A 19507-nucleotide genomic window follows, 5' to 3' on the forward strand; every position below is an offset into this window, starting at 1 on the left:
AAGGCTTTTGGTCCTGAGTTGCAGCAATGTAGAGAAGGGTAGAAATTTGGAGAGCTCTAGACCCGGTTCTTCCACTTTCAACTGGGTGATCTTGCTCGGGTGCCATCGGTTGGCTCATCTGTGAGTTGAGGGCCATCTTGCCTACTTCAGGGCTGGGTGACTCAGCCCTAGAGCTAGCTCCGCACCTGGGAGGGACACAGCAAGAGCCCCACAAAAGATATTATAATCATATCCTTCACACTCTGTGATCTGTCTTGGAGTTGGCGGCTTAAGATTGGTTTTCTTAAATTGAAGTTTTTTTTCCCTTCCTCCAGGCAGGTCTTTTTTAAAGATGAAGCACCCGTAAATTTAGGGGATGGGAGGGAAACTACTGCATTGCAGGTTTAGCTTCTTAATTTTTTTTTTCCCACTCTGTTGCCCAAGCTTGAGTACAGTGGCATCATCATAGCTCACTGCAACCGCAAACTTCTGGGCTCAAGCGATCCTCCTCTCTCAGCCTCGCGAGTAGCTGGGACGACAGGCATGCACCACCATGCCCAGCTGATTTCTCCTATTTTTATTAGAGACGGGGTCTCGCTCTTGCTCAGGTTGGTCTCGAACTCCTGACCTCAAGTAATCCTCCTAGCTTGGCCTTCCAGAGTGCTAGGATTACAGGAGTGAGCCACTGCGCCCTGCCTAGCTTCTTAATGTTTTAAAAATCAGTCAATCAACAGACACAGACTGAACCTTCCTGATAAAACCTTGAACCGAGCTGTGGGTAAGGGGAGCAGGATGATAATGATTTTTGACACCTCTCCATTTTTTCCTGGGTACCAAGGGCTAGCCTTGCTAGGAGAAATTGGAGTTCCACAGCAGCCCTGGGAGGGAGGTGGGGTAGCCACTGTTTGGGGGAAGAAACCTGAGATTCAGCAAAGAGAAAGGACTTGCCCAAGGTCATACAGTAAGGCTGGGGTAGAGGGGAAATTAGAGCCCAGATCGCCCCAGTCCAAGCTGAACTCTCCCTGTGCCCTGCTGCCTTCCACGCCTGGCACCAGCCACCTCCTGAGCCTCGTCTCCTCTGCTCTGTGTACTCCAGCTAGCTGGCCTCTTTGCCATCCTCTGACCCCGTGCCTTGCACTTCTGACCTCTGGGCCTTTGCTCTTGCTTCTGCAGCCACCAGAAATGCCATCACTCCCAACTTTAGCTATGAAACCCTTCCCCTTAATGTAGCCACACAGCAGAACAGGATGCAGCCCTTAAGAATGATGCTGTAAGGCCGGGTGCGGTGGCTCACGCCTGTAATCCTAGCACTCTGGGAGGCCGAGGCGGGTGGATCGCTCGAGGTCAGGAGTTCGAGACCAGCCTGACCAAGAGCGAGACCCCGTCTCTACTAAAAATAGAAAGAAATTATCTGGCCAACTAAAATATATATAGAAAAAATTAGCCGGGCATGGTGGCGCATGCCTGTAGTCCCAGCTACTGGGGAGGCTGAGGCAGTAGGATCGCTTAAACCCAGGAGTTTGAGGTTGCTGTGAGCTAGGCTGACGCCATGGCACTCACTCTAGCCAGGGCAACAAAGTGACACTCTGTCTCAAAAAAAAAAAAAAGAATGACGCTGTGGGTCAGACCAGTCTACATATTACAAGAAAAAAATAAAAAGAATGATGTTGTAGGAGTGATTGATGGAACATTGTTCAAAATACATGAAGTTGAAAAAATATGCACTTCAAAACAAATTCATACATAATCATAATGATCACTTTTTTTAAAAAAATGTATTTATATAAATTCTACTTGCCTTCTCCTTCCTAGGGTCTACCTCCCTTGCCAGGCTGTCAATTCTCCCAGGACAGGACCTGTCTGCTAAGTTGACCTGGAAGAGATAAAACAAATTGTAGGGATTCCTGGTGGAATTGTATTAATAGCATTCCATGCAAGGCAGGGGGGGAGATAGTGGGGGTGGGGTGGGGATAAGGGGTCTTGGCATCCTTCTTGCCAACCCATGGCACCCAGGGGCTGCCTGCCAGGCTTCATGGGGTCATGCCAGAGATGGGCTCGCACTGGCTCTGCCCCCTGGCTCCCCTCATCCTGATCGTCAGCACCAAGGGTTCCAAGCCCCAGGAACTGCCCACGTCCCAGACACTTAAACCCAGAGGCCAGTGGCTCACAGAGGAGACAAGAGATGAGTCTTCAAGATTTTTTAAACAATATTTACTGGTTTATTATATAGGATACAAATGAACAGCCAGAAGAAAAGGTACATGGGACAAGGTCTGCAAAGGTCCCAAGCACAGGAGCTTGTGTTCTTGTGGAGTTGGAGGATGCCACATTCCAGGCACGTGGGTGCTTTCACCAACCTGGGAGCTCCCCAGATTTTGTTGTGGCTGAATTTCCGGTTTTCATTTGGAAAGCTGAATGTATTTTTTGGATTTGAACTTCTACCATGAAAAATGCTCAGGGTTTTTATTTTTGCAGTTAATTTATTTGTTTAACAAATGAGTGTTTTTGTTTTTGCTTGTGTTTTTTTTATTTGTTTGTTTGGTTTTGGTTTTTGGTTTTAAGAATCATGCATGCTCACTCTAGGAAATTTGAAAAATTCGAATGAATAGAAGAAAGGGCAGCCCTCCCATACTTCATAGGGAAATACATTGTAACAATTTGGCTTCTTTCCTAATAGCCATCCCCCACAGTTTTATTTTATTTCGTTTCTATTGTTGCTAAATAAATAGGATGATGCTTTCTGATTCATGACTTACCGAGCTGATTTCATGTACTAGCCTGTGATGCTTCTAACAGCTATGTCACTTTGTCCCCCCTGGGAATTGTGGGGGTGGGACACATCACCCTCCCCTGTATTCACCTGACACTTTTGAGAACGCCACTTTCACAGCTCCACTGCCAGGCCTTAACCAGTATTTCTTTTTAATCTTATAGTTAATTTCAGACCTCTGAATTGTCCTTCTAGAACCTAATGCTTTCCTTTGTTTTCTTTTTTAAACCTCAGAGCTTCTGAACATGTGCCCCTCTCCGTGAACCCACAGGGATCTGTTTGTTTTGCCTTCTCCCAGCTCATGCATTCTTCAAGTCTTGGTAACCGGAATGTTTTGTCTGTTGGGCTCAAAACCATCAGTGGGACAGGAACCAAAGTCCCTCAAGCAGCATCGGGATGAACCTGGGAAAACTGTGAGCTGCTGACTGCACTGCTTCTCTGAGTCGGCTGGAACTTCTTATTGTCTCTAGTTTTAAAAGCTCCCCAGAGGCTAGCTGAAATCCAGAATCTTCTCAATTAGGATGGGGGAAATTCTGAAGTTCTCATTAAATGCATGGATGTCTCAAGCTTTGAAAAGAGCCCAAATGCCACAGGCAAGAATCCCAGAGTATTGCCCACACTGGTATGATGTCCTGATAGTTGTCTAACCAATTCAGCATGTGTCCCCTGGGTGTGACCGTCTGCTGGGCAAAGTTCCAGAACCAGGGGACAGCTTCAGATTTATGTGGTGTAGGAAAGACCTTTAACTACCAGTGGGTGGTTGTCTCTGTGTTCTTCAAATAGGCAGGTCTTGAGGTCTTTTCACTGTGGCCTGATGTATGGCTGCCACCAGTGTGACGCAGAAGGAGGACCTTGCCCTGTAGGCAGGACCACCTCGAAAGAAGGGGCTGAGTGTGTGGAAGTCTGCAGGAAGAGAGAGCCACCTAGCATGTCCCCACCGAACCAGTCAGCAGAAGGCCTTCCCCAGGAGGCTTCCAACAGATCCCTGAATGCCACAGAAACCCCTGGGGCTTGGGATCCTGGGACCCTGCAGGCACTGAAGATCTCCCTTGCCGTGGTCCTTTCCATCGTCACACTGGCCACAGTCCTCTCCAACGCCTTTGTACTTACCACCATCTTGCTCACCAGGAAGCTCCACACGCCGGCCAACTATCTCATCGGCTCCCTGGCCACCACCGACCTCTTGGTTTCCATCCTGGTCATGCCCATCAGCATCGCCTACACGATCACCCACACCTGGAACTTTGGCCAAATCCTGTGCGACATCTGGCTGTCTTCTGACATCACGTGCTGCACAGCCTCCATCCTGCACCTCTGTGTCATTGCTCTGGACAGGTACTGGGCCATCACTGATGCCCTGGAGTATAGCAAGCGCCGGACGGCCTGCCACGCGGCCACCATGGTCGCCGTGGTCTGGGCCATCTCCATCTGCATCTCCATCCCGCCGCTCTTCTGGCGGCAGGCCAGCGCCCAGGGGGAGATGTCGGACTGCCTAGTGAACACTTCTCAGATCTCCTACACCATCTACTCCACCTGCGGGGCCTTCTACATCCCGTCCGTCTTGCTCATCATCCTATACGGCCGCATCTACAGGGCCGCCCGGAACCGCATCCTGAATCCGCCCTCGCTCTATGGGAAGCGCTTCACCACGGCCCACCTCATCACGGGCCCGGTGGGGTCCTCGCTCTGCTCGCTCAACTCCAGCCTCCACGAAGGACACTCGCCCCCGGCCGGCTCCCCTCTCTTCTTCAACCATGTGAAAATCAAGCTTGCTGACAGCGTCCTGGAACGCAAGCGGATTTCCGCAGCTCGGGAGAGGAAGGCCACCAAGACCCTGGGGATCATTCTGGGCGCCTTCATCGTCTGCTGGCTGCCCTTCTTCGTGGCATCTCTGGTCCTCCCCATCTGCAGGGACTCCTGCTGGCTCCACCCAGCCCTCTTTGACTTCTTCACCTGGCTGGGCTACTTAAACTCCCTCATCAATCCAATCATCTACACCGTGTTCAACGAAGAGTTTCGGCAAGCATTTCAGAAAGTCGTTCATTTCCGGAAAGCCTCCTAGTCTTTATTCGGTGGTGACTCTTGTTATCTTGTGTGTCCTGCAACCCATCCGGGATTGTCTTTTTTATATTTCCCGAGACTTGAGTTAATTCACGATATCTTGGGTCTTGGTTCAACCAACAGAATGCGTTGGTTCTGTGTTCTTTTTCCTGTCACCTTCTTGACTTCTGAGCCACCAAGAACTGGGCAGCTGGGCGAAAGGGGACAGGACTGGAGATTTCACTTAGCATAATATTTTCACAGTTCCTCTGTGCTGGAAGAAATGTGACCCACAGGATTCCTTGTTGATACAGTTCAGGTGAGAAGCTAATGCTGTAGAAAAGACCCCAGGCTCAAAGGCAAGGCTCTCTCATCTACCTGAGATCTGTATGGAGCTCAAAGAAGAGTGGATAAGATTAATGACACCAATATATTGAAGGAGAATTTAGGGCTAGGATGGAGGGGTCTCCATTCCATGGGGCACCTTGATTGGAAAATAATACCCATGCATATCTTATACTCAGTCCTCCTTAGATTGAATCTCTCTCAGTTGTCCATGAGAAGGAAGTCAGTATTTGAGATATCAATGATTTAGAGTGACTTGGAGAGAAATTCAGGGGCAGAGGAGCAGGACAGTTGGGACTAGACTGAATACCCTGTATCCTTCCCTAATATCCCTGCACCATCTTAATATTCTGAAGTTAAAATCCATTATCACTCCATTGAAGTAGATCGATGAGCTTTGGGCCCACTAAGCTTTGAGTGGGACACTATTCTGAATTTTTTTTCTGAATTATTTTTTTACATCCCATTCTCATTAGAGATCTGAGACCTGATTAGAGATGTTGAGTCGTATCAAATAAAAAGCATGAGATGTCATGACCAGTGAAGTCTTTGGGTGATTTTTCCTCCTCTCCCTGGATGTAGAAACCATTCAACTCAGTTCAGTCTCTAGCATTTATTGAGCACCTACTGTATGCCAGACCCTGTGCCCAAGTCTTGGCATTTGTTATCTCATATCGTTGAAAGTCAGGATAGTATGATGAAGATCAGAACCTGATGCCTCAATTCAAATTCAAGTGCAGCCAATTTCTAGCTGGGTGAACTTGGACAAGTTTTTGACCCCTCTTTGCCTAATTTTCCTAAACTATAAAATGAGAATAATAATAGGTATGTTACTGTGTAAATAACCACAGTGCTTGGCATAGGAGCTCTTAAGCTGACCTACTCAAGGTCAAGCAACAATATAAAAATAGCAGCCACTATTTAAGTGCCTATAATCCTCCTTGCATACATTTTCTCATTTACTTGTCATCCTCATTTTATAGAAGCAGTAAAGAAACTTGCTTGTGGTCAGGGAAGGTTTCATAAAGAGGCTGACACATCAGCAGACTCCCAAAAGCGGAACTCATGCTGGATGGGAGGCCAAAGGAGGGGAGATGGGACAGAGCAAAGGAAGATAGGGAAGCCCACTCCAGGTGGGAAAAAGGACGGGAACAGAGCCTGGGAGGCGTGTAATGTTCGGTGGGGTCTCTGGGCACAGAGAGAAGAATGACAGCCAGGAGCATGGAATGTCAGGAAGGAAAGGGAAAAGAGGGAAGCCAAGACGTGGGGGTGGTTTACCTGGACGAGTCTTGTGCTGACTGTGAGATTTATGCAGGACATCTTACGGTGCAGTCCCTGCACCACCTGCATTAGGATCACCTAGGGCTAGTGTGGTGGCATGTACCTGTAATCCCAGCCACTCAGGAGGCTGAGGCGGGAGGATCACCAGAGCCCAAGAATTCAAGGCTGCAGTGAGCTATGATCACACCACTGTACTCCAGCCTGGGCAACAGAGACAGATCCTGTCTTAAAAAAAAAAAAAAAAACTCACCCAGGGAGCTTGTTAACTTTGGATTTCTGTCTCCACCTCAGATCCACTGAATCAGAATCTCTGGCAATGAGGCCCAGGAGTCTGCTTTTTAGATAAGCCTCTCTCCCACATCCTGCACTAGGCGAGTTCTATGCCTCTAAAGTTTGGGGACCACTGAGTAAGTAAGCGTCTTGCTCACCCTGTGAGCAGGCACCCAGAGACACCTCTTGGGATGCCCGTTGCTGTCCTCTGCACCTGGTGGGCCTTTGCCTGCCTTCCTTTGAGGCTGTGCTTGTTCCCGTCTCCTCCATCTTGCTTTGGGCCATCTTCCTATATGGGAAAGATCAGGAATTAGAGACTGGACTGGGAACAATGTACAGTGTGGCTCAGTGGTTAAGGGCACAGGCTTTGATGTCAGACACACCTGGAATTGAAACCCAGTTCTACTCTTTATCAGCTGTGTGACCTAGGGCAAATCACCTACCCTCTCTGTGCTTCAGTTTCTTCATCTATTAAATGGGGTTGTCAGTATCTGAATCATGGGGGTTTGTGAAGATTAAGTGAGGTAGTGATTGTAAAGAGCTTTGCTCATTAAAATGTCATCTGATGCATTTACTCTTTGAGAGCTTTGGGCCAATTACAAAAGGAGAAGCTCACATGTCACCTCACAGGCCCTTCCTGACTAGAACAAAGGTTGACAAACTTTTTTTTTTTTTTTTTTGAGACAGAGTCTCGCTTTGTCGCCCGGGCTAGAGTGAGTGCCGTGGCGTCAGCCTAGCTCACAGCAACCTCAAACTCCTGGGCTTAAGCGATCCTCCTGCCTCAGCCTCCCGAGTAGCTGGGACTACATGTATGTGCCACCATGCCCGGCTAATTTTTTCTATATAGATTTTTAGCTGTCCAAATCATTTCTTTCTATTTTTTTTTTTTTTTGGTAGAGACGGGGTCTCGCTCTTGCTCAGGCTGGTCTCAAACTCCTGACCTCGAGTGATCCACCCGCCTCGGTCTCCCAGAGTGCTAGGAAAAGGTTGACAAACTTTTAAATGGCTTTATTGAGATAAAATCCACATGCCATAAAATTTACCCATTTAAAATATATAATTTAATGGCTTTTAGTATATTCACAGAGTTGTGCAACTACAGTGCAATCAATATTAGAACATTTTCATCACCCCAAAAAGAAACCCTGCACCCTTTAGCTATCATCCCCCAGCCCACCCTAGGCAGCCACTAATCTACTCTCTTTCTTCTTTTTTTTTTTTTTTTTTTTTGAGACAAGGTCTTGCTCTGCTACCCTGGGTAGAGTGCAGTGGTATCATCATTGCTCGCTGCAACCTCCAACTCCTGGGCTCAGGCAATCCTCCTGCCTCAGCCTCCAGAGTAGCTGGAACTACAGATGTGTGCTACCACATCCGCTGATATATATATATATATATATATATTTTTTTTTTTTATAGAGACAGGGTCTCACTCTTGCTCAGGCTGATCTCAAACTCCTGACCTCAAGCGATTCTCCTGTCTTGGCCTCCCAAAGTTCTGGGATTACAGGCGTGAGCCACCAGGCCCAGCTAATCTATTAATACTTTCTGTCTCTATAGATTTGCCTATTTTGGATATTTCATAAAAATGGAATCATACAATAGGGGGTCCTTTGTGGCAGGCTTCTTTCACTTAGCATGTTCTCATGGTCCACCCATATTATAACATATCAGTATTACATTTCTTTTTATTTATCCATTCATCAATGGAAGGATATTTGGATTGTTTCCACTTTTTGGGTATTATGAATAATGCTGTGAACATTCTTGTACAAGGTTTTGTGTGGACATAAGTTTTCATTTCTCTTGGGTATAACCTAGGAGTGGAGTTGCTGGGTCAGGCAGTCACTCCATGTTAGCCGAGGAAGTGCCAGACTGTTTCCCAAAGTGGCGGCACCATTTTACATTCCGATGAGCAGCCTGGGAGAGTTCCAATTTGTCCACAGCCTTATCAGCACTTGTTGTCTGTCTTTTTTATTACAGCCATTCTAGTGGGTGTGAAGTGGTATTTTGTGGCTGTGGTGATGGCAAACTTTCTCTTAAAGAGGCAGATAATACATATTTTCAGCTTTGCAAGTCATGCCATCTCTGTTGCAATTACTCAACTCTGCCATTGTAGGGTGAAAGCAGCCATAGGCAATACAATATGTAAATAAATGAGCTTAGCTGTATTCCAATAAAATTTCATTTACTAAAATAGTGGCAGCTCAAGGGCTATGGTTAGAGACCCCTGGTCTAGAAGAGCATCCACCTCCTATCTACTCAGCTATCCTCCATTCCCTTCTCTGGCTTTATTTTTTAATTATGCTTATTACTGATGGCAATATTTATGTATTCGTTCTTGCTTATTGTCTGTCTGCATTCTCTACAGTGTCAGCTTCTTAAAGGTGCAGGGATCTTATTTGTTATACGCACTGTTTGATCCCTGTGCCTGGCACATAGCACGTGCTCAATAAATATTTGTTTGAATGAATGAATGGAACACCACGTCCACATTTACAAATGACTTACGTAAGTCATTTCTCAATGTCTTTGTCTTTAAAATTTTAAGAGAAGATGACTGGCCCCGGGGACTGGAACCTCACATAATAGATTTGGTGCCGGGTAGACCCGGGTCAGACTCAGCACAGTTCTGTTCTGAGAGTAACTGAGGCAAAAGGCAAGTGAGGAGGCTGGGCGACCCCAGTGTCCCTAAGGAGCCAGGCTGGGGCTGGCACCTTAGCCTGCACTCAGCCCAGCCTCTCTGTCCTTCCCTCCTCCTGCTGTCCATACACTATGACAGCCAAAGGACAGGTCAGCTTAGGAGCAAGGTGTTTTCTGGTCTTTGTTATTATTCCCTGAAAGCTGCCCATTTGGCTGTCCTGTCTGGAGAACTGTACTCATTAGACCACATGAAGATCAAATTAAAAATATACTTGTGTGGCTCTTGCCTATATTCCTAGCACTCTGGGAGGCCGAGGCGGGAGGATCACTTGAGGTCAGGAGTTCGAGACCAGCCTGAGTAAGAGTGAGACCCCCGTCTTTACTAAAAATAGAAAAATTAACTGTGTGTGGTGGCTCATGCCTGTCGTCCCAGCTACTCAGGAGGCTGAGGCAGGAGGACTGCTTGAGCCCAGGAGTTCGAGGTTGCTGTGAGCTAGGCTGACGCCACAGCACTCTAGCCTGGGTGACAGAGCAAGACTCTGTCTAAAAAAAAATAAAAATAAAAATAAACTTGTCTCCCATGACCATAGAGGAAGCCTGTATTTGGAGCCTTTCTGCTCTTCTCCCCACCCGTCCCTGTCATGCTCCTAATTCCTTCACACTTAGTCACAGATGCACACACAGCATGATGGTGACGATGCTGGGGGAAGGAGGGGGAGGGCCTTGTCTAGCGCAGGATCTGCTGGGTTTTGGTATATGTAAGTGTGAGTGTGGCAGACGATGCAGTGTGCCCACCCTGCAGCCCATCCTATTCCTTGCTCACGGAAGCCCAGGTCAGTTCTTCTTAAAATTTCTTTAGAGATGGGATCTAACTCTGTCGCCCAGGCTGGAGTACAGTGGCCTGATCATGGCTTGCTGCAGCCTGGAACTCCTGGGTTCAAGTGATCCTCCCACTTCAGCCTCTGGAGAGGCTGGGACTACAGGCACATGCGACACTGTGCCGGGCCCCAGGTCAGCTTAAATGGTAACAGGCCCCAGCCACCTGGAAGCGAATCCTGAAGTTTGGTTAAATACCTGGGCACTGTGGCCCAGACAAGTTGATACATAAAAGTGACCATCACCCGTCTTGCCTTCACAGCCAGGCTCCTTTACAGCGCATGTCACTGCCCTGTGATATCTCAACAGACTAGGATCCCCTCAGGGACATCCACTGATCTTTGTACTCTTAGTACCTGGCACACAGCCAGTGCTATATTAATGATGATAGCTAGCATTTCTTGAGCTTTTACTGTGTACCCAGATACTGCCCTAAGCATTTTATGACCACTAACTCATTTAACCTGCACGTAGTTGGCCCTATTATTATCCTCCAGAGAAGGAACTGGAGCCCCAAGAAATTAAACAAATTTGCCCATTATCACATGGCTAGTAAGTGGTGGAACCAGAATTCAAGCCAGACAGTTGCACCCCAGAATCCTCACTCTTAACCAGCAGCGGGCGTGGCCAGGGCCAGTATGGCATGCGGCCATGAGGGGCCCTATGAAGTAGTGGAAAAAGCACAGATCTGGGAATCTGTCACACTGGGCTATCTGCCCCAGTTTCCACTCACTTACTTCGTGCCTCTCTGCCTCAGTTTGTTCTGTACAACGTGGACAACAATGATGTCAGCCTCAGAGTGACTGGCCTAGTATTGTACCTGACATTGTGACATTCAAAACTCAGGAAGATTATTGAATGAGACTAGGCCACAGTTTACTCATGAGGAAGTAATTAATTTAAAAAACCCACAAAGCACTGTGCAACTGTGTAGATCACAGAACAAGCTTGTGAGCCAGCTTTGGCCCCCAGGCCTCCAGTTGGCAACCTCTGGTCCTCCCCATGTTGTTGGCTCATTTCTGTCCTCCATATGGCAGCAGGGTCCCTCACAGAGCTCACAGGTCATCGGGGACCATGACACAGATTAGAAAGCCGATCAGCCTGTCCCCCACCAGCCTGTGTTGTGCCCCATTCTGTGCCCTGCCCCCTCAGCTGCCTCAGGTACATTCCAGCCACCCCTATCAGGAGGGAGGCAGCAATGTCTTGCTTACACTGTCACTGGCAGGGCCAGATGGGGACAGTCCTCTGCATCTGGAGGTCTTAGAATAGTGCATTTATGTGCTTCCCCAGGGCCCCCTGCATTTTTCTCCCAAGGGCAGAAGCAGAGATTCCAGACCTGGAGGATACTGAATGGGAGGGAACTGTCAAGGTCAACCAGGACAACGCCAATCAGATCACTCACATCAGAGCAGCAGCTCATGCATTTCAAATGCTTTACTTTCTTGATCCCCGACAGCTTGGTGCAGTGGGAACTACTATTATTCCCATTTTGCAGATGGGTAGACTGAGACTCAGCATGGGTAAGTAATTTGCTCAAAATATCACTGCAACTAAATAGCAAAGCCAGGATTCACATCTAGCAATGTGACCCAAGAGCTGGACACCAGCCTACACCACCTCCCTTAGCAATACTCGCACCAGTTGCTTGACTCCTCGGCGTGCCCACCAAGTACCCTCAGCCCTCTGCTCACATATCCAGTGACAGGGCGTTTACACCTTTCTTGTTTTTTAAACCATAGCTACACTAACCCAGCACTAGTCAGGCAGTAGGCCTTGCGCCAGGCACTTTAAAAAAGCTTTATATCATTTCATCTTCACAACTGTCCTGCATGCTCCATATTATGCCCATTTTACACATGAGAAAACTGAAGCTTAAAGTCGCGAAGGAACTTGCCAAGGTTACAAAAAGTTAGAGACAGACTGAGATCAAATGCAGGTCTGTTCTTTATCCAGCTCTGACTGAAAGCTTCCCTTGGAGAAGGGGAGAAAAGTCTGTCTCCCTGAAGTGGCAGGCCCTGGATCCTACTCTCCAAGCCCCCTTCCCCAGATGTCCTCTTCAGATGTTTGAAGGTGGACACATGAACTCCTTGAGTCTTTTTTACACTAGAGTCAATATTCTGGCTTCTTCAACTGTTCCCTATGAAATGTGGTTTTGAGGTCCCGCCTCGGCCATCATCTTGTTCATTCTTCTGTGGATGAGTTACACTTTCTCCATGTCCCAGGCCAAGTTCCAACCTCAAAATGGAACACAGTACTCCAGACATAGACAGAAGGACTATCACCTCCCTCACTGTACACAAAGTGCTTCTATTAATACAACCCCAAACCCAATAAAGCATCTCCTATGTTCAAAGCACTGCCCCACGCACTTGGGATACAGAGTGAACAAGGCAGCAACTTCCTGCCCTCCTGGAGACTACATACTGCTCCCTGAGCTGAGGGAGGAGGCAGAGTCACTTTAGATACAGGTCCCAGTATAGAATGTCAGAGCTGGTAGGGCCCAGTGCCCTCCCTCGCTTAACAGATGGGAACCTGAGCCCAGAAAAGGGCAGTGAAAAACCCAAGATTCCACAGCAGGACACAGAATCCACTTCTGGCTTTGTCATAACCTCAGGCACTGTTGACCCCTGGGGCCTTAGAGAGAGATGTGGGCTGGGATGAAATTTTTCCTGTTGAGAATTTTGAGAATTTTGCTGTTAAATGGACCCACCCCAGACCTCCTCAGAGCTTTGGGTAGAAATCCTGGACTATTCCGTATATGGCCACCAGGTGGCGGAGGGGCACCAGAGAAAGGCACAGAAATCAAAGGTGGGTGGGCATCTTCCTCTTTGGGGCCAATTTCCTTAGCATATAGGAATAGCGAGGCCAGAAGCCTGTGCCCACTCTGGGACAGCACTCAGGCAACTGTATACATTTTATTTATATCTATAGATATAGATATATACACACACGTACACACACAGAGGGGAATTCTGCCTTAACCAATGAGGTAGCAGAGGGTAGTGGTTAAAAGCTTGGACACAGGCATCATGCAGACCTGGAAGGAAGGAAATCTGCTCCCCTTTGCTGCTGGGGTCCTCCCTGACACCTCACTCATGAGGTAGCCTCTGACACATAGAGCTCGGTGCAAGATAAAGTCCCCATTTCCCAGGTCTCTACACACAGCTAGAGTTGCCAGTGCTCTCTTCCTGTCTTGTCCCTTTTCCAGACAGATGGTGGGTAACTCCAGCCGGGCAGGGAAGTTACCGCCAGAAGGCAGGAAGTCTTTGTCACCACCCAGGGAAGGTGAGGCTAATGGAATCTGACAGCCTCAGAGCCCAGGATGGGCCCGGCAGCTCATTTATACTTCTGTTCATCTCAGCCACACAGGGACCTGCGCACAAAGGTGGTAAGGCTGGGAACTATGCACAGTTTGGGGCATTGGGTGCCTGAGAGGAAAGACAGGGTTGGAGAAGTAGGTTGGGGCTTGGGGACTAGACAAGCTATCAACTTTGAACTTTATCCTGGGAGCAACAGGGAGCTATTGAACATTATTCAGCAGAGGAATGGCACGGTTAGCTCGGAGCTGAGAGCGATCTCTCAGGCCTGGAAGGAAGGAATGGAGGCGGAGAGCCTGGAGGCAGAGTCCAAGCAGGCGGCTGAGCAAATGAGAGCTGCAGGCTGGAATCCGGTGATGACAACGGTGGCTGGTTTTCCATGTGCTCTGAGCTTCTCATTGGCCCAGGGCATTCCAGTGAAACTTGTCTGTCTTGCCCACGAGGCAGTTCCCATAGGGTAAGGGGCTGCCCTGGGGCCAGGGAGGAGGGGGTGGGTGGTCTCTGCAGCAGATGTGTCCTAGGAAGTCTTTGAAAACAGCCTAGGGGAGAGAGGTTGGCTAATGAGAGAAACAAGATCCTGGGTCAGGTTGGAGGGCAGAGGCAGTGTAGTCTAATGGTTAGGAACACATAATGGTGCCAGATACATCTCTTTCATTTCCCAGCTCTGCCACTTTTTGGCTCTGTGACTGTGGCCAGGTCACTTTGCCTTTCTGAGCCTCAGTTTCGTCATCTGTAAAATGTGATTATGAATAGGGCTCACCCTTTGAGACTATTGCTCAGGCTGGACAAGGTAATATGTATAAAACTCAGCACAGCACTGGGCACCTAGGAAGTACCCAGGAAAGGGGAGCCTCAGGTTTTCAACCCCCTCAAAGATCATCTGTTGCTATGGCAGGGTGGTCATGCTGGCTTTGCAGCACCTCCCCAGGCTGGGGTAGCTTCAACAACAGGCCAGCTTGGGCTGACACCACAGTAAATTAGACCAAGGGAACTCCAGCCAGAAGCAAAAATAAAAAAATCAAAAAACGGTGCTTTGGATAGCTCAGGGCCACATTCTGGGGAAAATGTACCATTTCTGTTCCACTTTGTGAAACATTAAAAATTATTCTCCTTATTCCAGGGGTTCCAGGTGATATTCTCTGGGTTTGTTTTTTTTTTGTTGTTGTTGTTGTTGGTTTCTTCCTTATTTTGTGGGTGCTTGTGTACTGAAGTCTTCCTGTGATACCAGTTATTGTGATAAATGTCTTGTATACATTCTTTCATGGAATCTTTACAGCAACCTTCTTAGGAAGATACTATTTGTTATTGTCCCCATTGTAGGGATGAAGACATTGAGGCTTGATGAAGTTACAAATGTGTCTGGGACTGTCTAATATTAACCCCTTTCTCCTCACCACCATCCTTACCTGGCCTGTGGACAGGTCAGCATAAGGTACCTAGGGCCCTGGGTTACCCGGTGAGTGGGATGCCAAGGTTTGTCTGGACCAAAAGCCAATGAGCCAATAAGAGAAACAACCATATGACACAGGGCCTACCTCTTATTAAGGCGCCATCCATTGTATTAGTTAGGGTCACGTGTATAAAACATTGCCCGAGACCTTAGGGCAGGGAAAAATTTGTCTCTCCCAAATCACTGGCCTGATTCTTCCAATCATCTCATAGCGATAGCTAATTCTTATATAGGATCTACCATGTGACAGGCCTGTTATAAGAATTAAATATGCTTTAACTCATTTAATCCTTCCAGCAGGCTGGGCGAGGTGGCTCATGCCTGTAATCCTAGCACTCTGGGAGGCCAAGACAGGAGGATCGCTCGAAGTCAGGAGTTCGAGACCAGCCTGAGCAAGAGCGAGACCCCGTCTCTACTAAAAATAGAAAGAAATGATTTGGACAGCTAAAAATATATATAGAAAAAAAATTAGCCAGGCATGATGGCACATGCCTGTAGTCCCAGCTAGTTGGGAGGCTGAGGCAGAAGGATTGCTTAAGCCCAGGAGTTTGAGGTTGCTGTGAGCTAGGCTGATGCCACAGCACTCTAGCCCGGGCAACAGAGCAAGACTCTGTCTCAAAAAAAAAAAAAAAAAAAAAAAATCCTTCCACCGATCCTAAGAGAGGAGTTTTATTATTATATTATCCCTGTTTTTCAGATGAAGAAGCAGAAACACAGAGAAATTAAATAACTGCTTGACACATTGACTGGCATACTAGCAAAAAAATTTTTTTTTCCCCTGGGGCCACAGAGTTTTATTAAAACAAAACAATCCTTTCTAATTTGTTATTTTTTATTGTTTTCTATGCATGAGTTATATGCAACTCAATCCACATTTTTAGAATTAAATTGTTAACATTAATTGCAACAATGAGAACATCAACAAGTCAGATTTTCATGAAACAGCTGAGAGGTTTTGCTTCACAAGGCCCTGGGCTCAAAACTAGCCTGAGTTAAATACAATTCCTACGGCAGTCAATGTGTTAGGGTCAAGGAACTAGTAAGTGGCCAGCTGGGTTTCAGAACAATGCAGTCTGGCTCCAGGGTCTGTGTACTTAAAAACAGGCTTAGTATTTCCTACACAATTTGTAATTTATCCACTTTCCCCTCTTTGCTTTGGCTACCAGGAAACTCAGGACCATGATTTTTGTTCTATCACAGTTACTATCCTTAGAAAACTTAGCCTAGCATTTCTACTATAATTAGTCAATTTTTCATCTTTCTTCCCTCCTTCCCTACTGGCCTTTGATCCAGGCTTTCATCACTCCTAGATTCTTACTCTTTAATTATCAATCAAGTGGTCCTTAGACTGCAATGCAAACCACCTGAAAATCCTTTTTGGAGAAGGCAGGATGTAAGATACCACTGAGATGAACAGAGACTGTTTCTGACCAGCGGGGCTAGCTGGACATGTGCTAGATGGATGTCTTTTAGGCATCTTTCATGTGACCAACACTGTGCTCCTTCATGTGGAGGATATAACAATGAGCCCAAATTAGTCCTGTACTAGTTAAGTTATGCCAACTGCTGTAACAGATACATCCTGAAATCTGAATGCCTGAATACAATAGAAGTTGGTTCAATGTGTATCCCACTCAGTCAAGTGACCAAGGGAGACCCAGGTTGAGCACGTTCAACATGTGGCTTCCAAGGTCACCCTGGTGTTGGCATCTGATTGGCAGATGGGAGAGAAAAGAGAGGTTTGAGAAAGCATGCATACCTCCTAGCCACTTTGGCCTGGATACAGCACACATTGTCTCTGCCCGCAACCCATTGGTGAAAACTAGTCATATACCTAATTGCAAGGAGTTCTGGAAAACGTAGTCTAGGCTGTTTTTCTCTGAAACAACTCTACATGTGGAAGGGGAACATCTTTGGTGAACAGCTGGCATTGTTCCAGTCCACAAGGAACTTAAACTTATTAAACTGTCTACCCTTATAAAATGGCTGAGAATACCACCCAGTATGTATTGTGGCCACAAGGAGAGAAATGGCCTGGCCTCCTTTACAAGGAATCCTGGGCAAAACGAACATTTACATTTTAAGCCAAATGTATTTGTCCAACAGAGGAACAGGATCTCATGGGAGAGAGAGAGTTCATCATGGTAGGAAATGTTCAAGCAGAGGCTGAATTTCCCCTTGGCTGAAGGTTCTAGGAGTCAGGCTAGGAGCCTCCTAACGGTCCTTCTAAGTTTGAGCTTCCGCAATGAGGAAGCAGGATGGGGGAATGGTCTGAGCTCTGGAAACAGGAGACTGGAGTTTAATTCCTCGCTCTGTTACCTTGTAGCTGTGTGACACTGGAGAAGCCACCTGGCCTCTGGTTCTCAGTTTCCTCATTTCTAAAATAAGGACAACAGTTATCTTCCTAGATTATGAGGACTCAGTGATAAAATATACTGAGAGCATTTGTAGCATAGTGCCTGGTAGGTAGTCAGCACGTTATTTTATTAGCAGTAATATTTTTATGATGATCTTGGTTAAGTGACTTCATATTTTAAAGCCTCAGTTTTCTCATCCGTAGGATGGGAGTTAATAAACTGACACCACGGGGTGAGAATCTTGCTTGTTGTGGGGTCTGGAGCTTGCCATTTCGCCTCCCAGCTTCCTCATGGGATAAATGGGTCATCTCACGCCCAGATACAAGGACTGAAAGATTATGGACAGCAATCGGCACCTTTGAGCTCGGGGAGGAACCTCAATTAACAAGGACGCGATTTCTTGGCAGAGCTCCCAGGGAAGGAGGTTTGCGCTGGGTCCCATCCCCCGGCCGGTCCCGCTCAGGAAACGCGGAGAGAAAGCCAGGAACCAGGCCTGCCAGGCCCAGCGGCCCCTCCACGCCTTCCCTCCTCCCCGGCCCTCGGCTGCAGGAAGCCGGCTGGCGGGAACGCCCTGCCTGGTGGGTGGGAAAGGCTGAGAGCACGCCCGGCCCGCCGGCTTCCCAGGCCCGCAGCGCGGCGCGGAGCTGTCACTGCGGCAAACGGCGGTCGCGCCGGCCCCGCCCCCGCCGCCGCACTCCTGCTGCAGCCTGCCCGTTAGTGCTTCACCGGGTGCTGCAGCCGCTGCCTGCTGTAGGGGCGGCAGCAGGAGACGGGCGAGCCCTCCAGGCGCCACCCCCCACCCGGCACGGAGCACACGCCGCAGGGGCTGGGCTGGGGAGGGAGGGATGTCCAGCCATCTCTTTGGGGAGGTGAGACGCTGAGGCCTGAGGGTTTGTAGGTGAGTGGTCCAAGGTCATGGCTATTAAATGGCAGGGCCAGGATTGGACTCGCGGTCTGTTTGACTCTAAAGTTTGTTCCTTGGGTCTGTGGTTCTGGGTCGGGTTCTTGAGGGGTTCACGGGGGTTCAGGTTCTTGTGGCACCCCAAGAACAGGAGTTCTGTATCGGGGGGCCACTGATGGCCTCCCCGAGGTCTGCAAACCCCTTGAAATTGCATGTGACGTGTTGCATGTGTTGAATTTTTCTTTGGAGTTTCAAAGGTGTTGGTGATCCAAAAAGGGTTAAGAATACTAGTTTTCCAAGCCCTCTATGAGGATTCCAGCTTTATGGGGGCTTGAGGTTACTCTATAATCTGTAACATTGAAAGAATATCTCTGCAGAGTCCTGCTGTTACTCTGTAGTGACTCAAGGCCTCTACAGGATTCCAGGATCTTTTTTTGTTTTTTTGTTTTTTTTTTTCTCAAACAGATGGGCTCTTGCTGTATCGCACAGGCTGGTCATGAACTCCTGGGCTCAAGCCATCCTCCCACCTCAGCATCTCAAGTAGCTGGGATTATAGGTGGGAACCACCATGCTGGGATAGGATCCCAGGGTTTTTCTACTGGATCTTGAGAATCTTTCTATAGGGTCCTGGGATCTCTCTCTCCAGGGATTTGAGGCCCTTATAGGGCCCTGGTGTCTCTTTCTGAGGTTCTAAGTATCTCACTATAAGGTCCTATGGTCCTCCATGGTATGAGTTCTAAACCTGCTCCTCAGGATGCCTATGAATTCCCTGAAATTGTAGGCAAGATTTTGTGGGTCTGTCTGTATACATGTAATTCTGGGGAAAGGTTTTATGGATTTCACTAGATTCTCAAAGGGATTTGTGATCCCGCCAAAAGCTGGGGAAAATATTGCCTTAGAGTATCCAGTGTTGGACAGTCTTTGCTCCCTTCTCACCAATAAGAGCCAAGGAAGTAAAAGATGGAGTCGATAAAAAGCAGTGTTTTCTAGCAGAGCATGGGCTTTGGAATCAGGCATCTCTGGGTTATAATCACAGCTTTTCCACTTACCAGCTGTGTGACCTTGAGCAGGTTTCTTAACCTCCCTGAGCCTCTAGGCCACCTCCTCTAGGAAGCCTTTCATGTCTCCTGGATTCACTTAAGTCCTCATTCTGCAGCCCCTAATTTCTCATAGCATCTGGCCTGATCCTTGTAGCAATTGTTATTAAGTAATTGAGCTTAATGTTGTCTTGTCTTTCCACCCCCACCTCCCCAGTCCCAAGTTCCAGAAAGGCAAGGACTT

The 19507-nt window shown here is 47.8% G+C and overlaps 1 protein-coding gene across 1 annotated transcript; it reads left to right on the plus strand.

Annotated features, from left to right (window-relative positions):
* The first annotated feature begins 3543 nt into the window (after positions 1-3543).
* HTR1D (5-hydroxytryptamine receptor 1D) lies at positions 3544-5656 on the plus strand. Its single transcript, XM_045546060.1, has one exon. It carries the CDS (start codon positions 3564-3566, stop codon positions 4809-4811), a length of 1248 nt encoding a protein of 415 aa, XP_045402016.1. The 5' UTR covers positions 3544-3563; the 3' UTR covers positions 4812-5656.
* Positions 5657-19507: the final 13851 nt, after the last annotated feature.

The sequence above is a fragment of the Lemur catta genome, chromosome 3, assembly GCF_020740605.2.
Source record: "Lemur catta isolate mLemCat1 chromosome 3, mLemCat1.pri, whole genome shotgun sequence".
In the NCBI taxonomy this organism is placed as follows: domain Eukaryota; kingdom Metazoa; phylum Chordata; class Mammalia; order Primates; family Lemuridae; genus Lemur; species Lemur catta.